The 8,756-nt window shown below is 42.3% G+C and overlaps 1 protein-coding gene across 1 annotated transcript; it reads left to right on the top strand.

The window, feature by feature from the left end:
• The first annotated feature begins 1,033 nt into the window (after positions 1-1,033).
• Positions 1,034-7,827, top strand: LOC144888365 (uncharacterized). Its single transcript, XM_078766074.1, has 3 exons — positions 1,034-1,163; positions 6,142-6,597; positions 6,766-7,827. Exons 1-3 carry the CDS (start codon positions 1,034-1,036, stop codon positions 6,933-6,935), a joined length of 756 nt encoding a protein of 251 aa, XP_078622200.1. The 3' UTR covers positions 6,936-7,827.
• The last annotated feature ends 929 nt before the right edge of the window (positions 7,828-8,756 follow it).

Here is an 8,756-nt window from a genome sequence, read left to right as displayed (position 1 = left end):
CCCGCGATGAAGCTGATTCTGATGGCCTTTCACTCGCTCACCGCAGACTGGTAGTCTTTCTGTTGATGGTCTTTCTGTCTTCTACCATCTTCTATCTGGCCTCGGTCACCCAGCACTGTCTGTGCTGTCCCCCAAATATTCCTTCAGGATGCACAAGGTCTGCCTGTATACCTCTTCTGGTAAATCTGCCAAAATCAAGTCTCTCTGCTCACCTTCACTCTTTCATTCCTCTTTTCTTCCACGTCTGGAACAAAACTCCCACACTCTCTTCAATCCCACTCCTCGCTCCAGGTCTTTAAAACTGCTGTTCACCACCATCTCTTATCTTCCCCCATCCAAAATTTTGATCTTTTCTACCCCCGTTAATCCACCCCAAATCCACTTCTTTCAATCTCCGACTTCATTCCTGAAATGCCTAATAGTGCCAATTTGTTTTATATGTTGTACCATCCATTCCCTCCCCACCCCCAGCTCTCTCTTCCACAGATCTCTGGATGTCCCTGTTCTCTACTGTTGTTTTGCTTGTTTGATTCGCTCTCTCTCTCCACATCTCGTCTCCCACTCCCTCTATTATGTTTTATTTGATATGTTTTGCGTTTAATGTTCGCTCTTACACAAGCCTCGATCTTATATACAAAAAAAGTCAAGCTTAGGTGAGCAGGTCCTGGTGGCCTTACTTGAGAAGGATATGGAGGAGCTCATGGCCCAGGAAGCTGTATATGAATGTAACATTGTGGGAGAAGGACCAGGAGGGGAAGCAGGAGAGGTGCCGATAGCGATCGAGGACCCAAGACTCCCCCCCTCTCAAACCCTCCCTCCCACCTCCCCAACCTCCCCACTCCCCCCCTCCCAACCCCCCTACCCCACCCCCACCTCTCCACTTCCCCACCAGCCCCTGGAAAAGGCAGCACCAATAACACAGAATAGTGGGACACCGTTGCCTTTGACTATATGATGTTGTTGATTAGTCAACTCATGGCACAGGTGGTGATTAAAATGCAGGAGGGACAAGGTGGCTGGCATTAGGCATGACATGTATGCAGGGCAGGTAGAGGTAAAGGTGGATATGAAGGCTATGGGCAATGAGGTAGCCGCAACACTCGAGGCTGTACTGAGAGAGGTGAGTGAGCATGTGGATGGTGTCCGGAACGAGATGGGAGCAGGTGAGGCAAGAATGATGGAGATAATTGGGATAAAATAAGAGGTTAATGGACTTGAACAGGGAGTTCAATGACCTGTGAATGAGCAAAAAGAACTGAAGAAGCAAATCAGAAGAAATACAGGATCTCAGGGCAGCTCGAGAAATGCCCTTAGATTCTGTATTTGGACTTGAACAGCAGGAAGGATGTAAAAAGAGAAATGTTGGCAAGTAAGAAAATAATTTAAAATGGGACATAATGGCCGGACATAGAAGATAAAATAAATGGGACGAAGGATTAGAGACGAAAGAACGGAAAATGAAAGAAATATTGGAAGACACTAAAGTAATCTCAAGCACAAGAAGACAAGCGAGAGGGCAAAGAATGTTGAGGAGGAGATCATGGAATATGTAGAAACAATGTGTAAAGATCGGGATAACACATGGCAGGTGCAGGTGGAGAGGATATGAGCGATCAAAGCGGCTCACGACGAGGTGAGGCTGTGTGAACTGGAGCAAATTCATGGTGTGAAAGGGTGTGTGCCGAGCTTGGGTGGAATAAAGAAGCCGGGGTTCCTTGGAGTGCCGAGCCTGAGAGTAATGAAGTGTGTGCCGTGAGCGTGCAGAGTGGAGTGCATGAACGAGCGAGGGTACGGGTCGTGCATCGATTCAGACGGGGGTAACCGTTCGCTTGACTGAGGGGAGGGGTGAGGTTACCGAGCGGGAAATATTTTGAATGTTAATATGTTCTCATCCTGTGCGCGGGAGATTAAAAAGAACAGGTTTGTAATCCGTACCGGTCAAAGGGAGGGTACATTTCAAGGCACTCCTTGTCACTGTGTTAACGGTCCGTGTCGGGCAAAACGCCCATATGCAGATGATTGGAAAAAAAATTCCCAAGAAATAGTGTGCGGCTGAGTGTGCGCGGCACAAATGCTGCATCCGGCACAATTGGCAAATTCAGCTGCGGGATCTCTGTGGAAAGGCTCATATCTAAAGTTGTGTGTGAACTGTCATGGAGAGACTCATGTGTGTGAATGGAGTGAGATTGACTGTGGAGTGGGTCGTGTGAATAAATGGTGTGCGTGAGACGGTTGGTGTTTGTAAGTTGTGTACGCTGGGCCGTGAGCCGATTTGGGGATGTGCCACGTTGTGGTGAAGTGGTGTGGTTGTGGTGAAGGTTACGGGGCTGCGCATATGTGTGTGACGTCTGTGGAGGTTCCGCAGTGCGAGCAGTGGATGTGGAGAACACGTCCGGGTTCCCATCGGGAATCCGCCGAATGTGAGTGCGAACATTTAAATTCATTGGCAGGTTCCAGATATTTTTCAGGCTATTTTTGTTATAAAATGTCAATAGAAGTCAAATCAATCGTCAAACCTTACTAGCCAGAAAATGGTCACGGAATTGAAGTTTTGGACCTAACTAAGATGTGCCGCAGAACTTTCCCACAGAGGGGGAATTACATAGGATAGAATATATAGTGCGGAAGCGGCTTAAAAGCTGGAACTCTAGAGCAATCGCTGCTGTTTGAACGTGTTGGGCACCCGTGGAGAAGCTGCCTACCTGTTCATGCCATGGAAGGAACACCTGCCGAGATAAATTGTCTTGCCAGGTTTGGCGGTCTCAATCATTGTCAGTCGTTACTTAACATCCCGTTCGGCCGCGAAGCTAGTTCAGAGGTCCGGGAGAGTCCGAGAAATTCCAGAAAATGTTTTAAATAATTTTTCAATCTTTATTTCATGGAAATTGAATTAAATACTTAAACACTGCTGAACACAAATCGCCGCCTTGTTATTTCCACTAACCTTCAGGTTAGCATGTTTCAATAGCGCTTAACATCCGGAATTTTTATTTTTAACAATATTTATCTTCATGATTAGTTCACCTGGAACGATTTTCCTGGGAGCTTATGCGATTGTGCTTCATCAGTCCGTCCATCCGTCCATTTTTCCGTAAACACTTGCAACTTTTTCTCCTCAACCGCTGATTGAATTGTGACGAAACTTGGCACAAATTATATTTGTTGCGTTGTCACTAAAGTTTTTCACGGCATTAAAAAATTGGGTCTTCCGGGAGTCAAAGTGGATCCACGTTTAACGCCCCCAAAATAGGAATTAGCTTTTGACTCTGAAATTACACAAACTATTTTGATGAAACTCGACTACAACCGTCATCACCTTTGATGTACCAATGTTTGTTCATGGCACGTAGAAAATCGAAGTCTAAGGGGCTCAATGGGAGGGGGGGGGGGGGGCAAGTGTGTCCAGGTTTGATCCCTCAAAATAGATATATGCTTTATTCTCTGAAACTACACACACAATTTTGATGACACTTTTTTTTTCTTTTTTTTTTGTATACAAGATCGAGGCTCGTGAAAGAGCGAACATTAATCACACAGAAAGACAAACAGACACATAAAACAAATAACATCGGGAGCGTTAGAGAGAGGGGGAAGGACACAAACACAACATTTGAGAGCAGGGACCGAGAGACATGGAGACATCAAGAGAACTGTGGGAGGGAGAGGGCTTTGGGGGGAGGCATGGGAAGGGGGGGGGGGTGGGAGAGGTATAAAACATATGGACACTGCCAAGAGTTCCAGGAAAGAAGTTGGAATTTCAAACAAGGTGGATCTGTGGTGAATTAGTGGGGCTAGAAAAGATCAAGGTTTTGGGTGGGGGAAGATAAGAGATGGTGGTGAACAGCTGTTTTAAAGACCTGGAGGGAGGAGTGTGATTGAAGTGAGTGTGGGAGTTTGTTCCAGAGGAGGGAGAAAAGAGGAATGAAAGAGTGAAGGTGAGCAGAGAGCCGAGATTTCGGCAGTTTAACCATCAGAGGGTTGCTGGCAGATCTTGTGCGACCTGTAGGAATATTTGGGGGACAGAGCACAGAGTTTCCAGTTCACTGGTAATTCCCTGTTTGTCGTTGAAGGCGGCAAAAAGGGTTGGCGTCAGGAAGGGCATCCGGCCGTAAAACATTCCTTCAAAAGGGGACCAAAAAACAACAACTACCACGTTCCCCGAAAAGGCCAACCCCCGCTTTGCGGGGAAAAATGGCCTCTAAACGGTGGGTTTTTTTTTTTTTTTAGAGCACAGAGAGAGCTGGGGGAGCAAGGCCGGCGAGGAGTCGGTAGAAGACAAAGACCACCGACCTGCCTGCGGTGAGTGAGTGAAAGGCCTTCAGAGATAGCTTCATCGCGGGAGATTCCAATCATTCTGAAAGCTTTGGATTCAACAGCGTGAAGCCAAGCCAGGTGTGAGGCAGGAGCACCAGCCTAGAGGGGAGAACAGTATTCCACTTGACAACAACCTTCACCACCTGGGATGCACCAAAGTTTGTTCATCGTATTAAAAAAAATCTGCCCCTTTGGGGTTGTGCAGGTGGCAGGGTCTGCCCTCCAAAATAGGTATTTGCTTTCTTCTCAGAAACTACACATCCAATTCCAATAAAACTTGACCACAACATTCTGTTCATCACCCATGATGTACCAACGTTTTTTCCCAGCATTTACAAAAATGGGGTCTCAGGTAGTCGATGGGGGTTGGGGGGTTGGGGGGGGGGGTGGATGGAGGTTCATTTTTATTTTGTTTAAAGTCTTATGATGACATTTGTATGATTGGACATGCCGCCCTGTCCTCCAGCATCCATTCAAATTGGTTAAAAATGCCCTGATATGGTTTAAAATACCTTTATTCAGTGTCGTATACTGCTTTATTCTACCAGCTGAGCGCCCGCGGGTATTGCCCCTCTGTTTATATTTAAATGGAAGTCTACATTTCATGACGTAACATGTTCTATGATCTCTCAAGATGGATCTCAGTCTCATTTCCCTCCAAACTACTGACGCTGATTTCTGCACAGGTGATGTCTATCCTGTAAATGTGGAAGGCAGACAACACAACAATGATTCATCTGTCACAGAAGATTCAAAATGTGTTTTGACAAAGAAAGGTTCAGATGATATTCACATGACAAATGGAAGTGCTGCCTGTTTTGCAACTGGTGAGTGGAAACGTGAAAAATTAACTTTGCAGAATATAAGAGATCTTTTGTGTTGAGAAAATATTAAATTTTTGGAAGTGTTAAATATTTAGCATTTTGATTTTGACAAAAAAAAAGAAAATTGTTGTGTTCTTTCTTTCTGTAGAACAATCCAGAAGTAATAAGCGACAAATAAGGTCCAGACGCAGCTTGACAGTGAAGAAGAAGCCTTTTTTGAAGAAAGAATCACGAGATCAAGACTCACTTCCTATAAAATACAAGTGCATGTCTGGTCCTCGCAACACCAAGATTAATATTAAATTGAACAAACACAAAAAGGTTGTAGAAAGGGGAATACGTTATAAGTGTAATGTGTGCAGAATGGATTTTGCTTCAATGAGTAGCATCAAAATACATATGAGGATTCATACAGGAAAACATCCCCACAAGTGCTCAATATGTGATAAAGGTTTCTCTGAAGGCAGCCATTTGAAATCACATATGAGGATCCATACAGGAGAGCAACCTTACAAATGCTCCATATGTGATAAAGGTTTCTCTCGAAAAGGCAATTTGAAATTACATATGATGATCCATACAGGCGAACATCCTCACAAATGCTCCATATGTGATAAAGGTTTCTCTCATAAAGGCAATTTGAAATCACATATGAGGATCCATACAGGAGAGCAACCTTACAAATGCTCCATATGTGATAAAGGTTTCTCTCGAAAAGGCAATTTGAAATTACATATGAGGATCCATACAGGAGAGCAACCTTACAAATGCTCCATATGTGATAAAGGTTTCTCTCGAAAAGGCAATTTGAAATTACATATGAGGATCCATACAGGCGAACATCCTCACAAATGCTCCATATGTGATAAAGGTTTCTCTCATAAAGGCAATTTGAAATCACATATGAGGATCCATACAGGAGGACGACCTTACAAATGCTCGATATGTGACAAAGGTTTCTCTCATAACATCAGCTTGAAATCACATTTAAATATCCATACAGGAGAGCGACCTCACAAATGCTCGATATGTGATAAAGGTTTCTCTCATAAAGGCAATTTGAAATTACATATAAGGATCCATACAGGAGAGCGACCTTACAAATGCTCGATATGTGATAAAGGTTTCTCTCAAAACAACAATTTTAAATTACATATGAGGATCCATACAGGAGAGCGACCTTACAAATGCTCGATATGTGATAAAGGTTTCTCTCAAAACAACAATTTTAAATTACATATGAGGATCCATACAGGAGAGCGACTTCACAAATGCTCGATATGTGATAAAGGTTTCTCTCGAAAAGACAGTTTGAAATTACATATTAGGATCCATACAGGAGAGCGACTTCACAAATGCTCGATATGTGATAAAGGTTTCTCTCGAAAAGACAGTTTGAAATTACATATGAGGATCCATACAGGAGAGCAACTTCACAAATGCTCGATATGTGATAAAGGTTTCTCTCAAAACAACAATTTGAAATTACATATGAGGATCCATACAGGAGAGCGACTTCACAAATGCTCGATATGTGATAAAGGTTTCTCTCGAAAAGACGGTTTGAAATTACATATAAGGATCCATACAGGAGAGCGACCTTACAAATGCTCGATATGTGATAAAGGTTTCTCTCAAAAAGGCAGTTTGAAATTACATATGAGGATCCACACAGGAGAGCGACCCCACAAATGCTCGATATGTGATAAAAGTTTCTCTCAAAACAGCAGTTTGAAATTACATATGAGGATCCATACAGGAGAGCTGAAATCTGTAATACCAGGATATGAAAAATGAGATGAAGAGGATTTGGAAATTGAAGAAATCTGAAATTATACCAGTGATAGTCAGAGCAACAGGGAATCCAGATGATCAAGAAAATCCCAAAGAAGTACTTATAATGCATTCCGGGGAATATCATGACAAAGAATCTACAGGTGGAAGCAGTCAGAGGTTCAGTGAGGATTCTGAAACGAGCCCTTGGACCAAAGCTATGAGAACGAAGTTTCACAAACTGGTTAATGAAAAAGAATCCTTTACCGAAAAAGGAGGTGGAGATTTTGAGTTCTGGGAGAACTTCCTTCCACCTTCTAAATAAAACCGGTCTGTGGAGATAACAACCAACGAGAGCATCCGTACAAATAGACCATGGGCCGAGTCCACTAATTCTGCTTGCTTTTCGAATTCCGTGGTCGACGATGAGAATTATCTGTATATGTGCTTGATATGTTTAATAAGTGTATATGAACCATTAATGAAATGTTCCCATGTTCGAAATTTGCACATTAATGAGCAACGGCCAAAAACAAAGAGGAAGTTAAACTCCGTTGGTGAGGACTTCCTTTTCCCTAGCAACGGTTGCATCGATGCTTCTAAATCGAGATTTTGAGCATTGCAATCCTCTGATCATGCAAATGTATGATGTTGCAAATCATCTGATGTTATCAGATATTATTTTGTGGATTATTTCATATACATAATTCCTATTGGTGTCCGTTACTATGGTAAAAATATCCCTAGCAGCCAATATTTCACAATCTGCTTATATGCATCAATTGATTCACTAAAAGTATAAATCTGCCCTGTAAATTAGACTAGCCAGGCTCGAGACATACTGGTATACTTTGGGGACTCGTGATCCCACCCCACATCCCTATATTTATAACTTGGAATACAGAAATGAAGCATTAAAGAAACAAATATTTCAAAAAAACCGAAATATTTATCACACATATACTTTAATGGGTATTTATATTTGTGTAGTATCCCCATACTACCTTTCTCTATTTTGGTCCTCTTGAGATATACAGACACAAAGACACACATAAACACACACATACTTTTACACACATAACATGTGCACATCCATATCATTCTTTTATATATTCCAAATGATCCTCATTCACTCTTCTTTCTTGTAAATATTTCCTGTTTCCTTCCCCTTTCTCCATTTAACACACACACACACGCACACACGCACACACACACACACACACACACACACACACACACACACTCATTTTAAAAGTCACATTTTTCATGTATCATCCTGTATCATCCTGTATCATCTTGTATCATCCGCTCTCACCCCCCCCCCCCACCCCCCACCTCTCTCTCTCATTCTCTCTCAAGCTGTGTGCATCCCTATCTAAAACAGCACTACATAATGGCAAAAGCCACTCAAATATACCATTTATGTTCAGTTTATAAACGGCTTGTGTGTTTCACATATTCTCTTTGACATGCATATGATATTGCGTATAACAAGTCTTGATGTAAACAAGTTTGTATGAGGACATCATAGTCTGAATCATTACACAAACATGCAACTCCTCCAATTCCTCTGACTATAGGCAAGTTAGTGCACATTAAGTTCTGTACATATAATTTGGTTCAATAATAAATGGGAAAGGATAGAAATTGTACTTGGCATGCATATTCATTGTAATTTTTCATATGAAAATCCGTCCCTACAGGACAAAAGTTCACATTCTTAAACTGCATTCGTTTTGTTTTAACCCGCAGTATGAACTGTTCTCAGCTAAAAGAAAACACAGGTATAATCTTTTAAATTTGGAATGAAATGCATAATTTCCCAGTCTTACATTCCATCTGAAA

Source organism: Myxine glutinosa, chromosome 1 (genome assembly GCF_964187855.1).
Source record: "Myxine glutinosa chromosome 1, kmMyxGlut1.1, whole genome shotgun sequence".
In the NCBI taxonomy this organism is placed as follows: Eukaryota; Metazoa; Chordata; class Myxini; order Myxiniformes; family Myxinidae; genus Myxine; species Myxine glutinosa.
This window is presented reverse-complemented; position numbering and strand designations above follow the sequence as displayed.

Excerpts from the sequence above, each read along its gene's own strand:
- LOC144888365 (XM_078766074.1), top strand. The coding sequence starts at position 1,034 with ATGTATGCAGGGCAGGTAGAGGTAAAGGTGGATATGAAGGCTATGGGC. Across the intron at positions 1,164-6,141 it reads CCGGAACGAGATGGGAGCAG|GAGAGCGACCTCACAAATGC; the intron begins GTGAGGCAAGAA and ends ATATCCATACAG. Across the intron at positions 6,598-6,765 it reads ATGCTCGATATGTGATAAAG|GTTTCTCTCAAAAAGGCAGT; the intron begins GTTTCTCTCAAA and ends TATGTGATAAAG.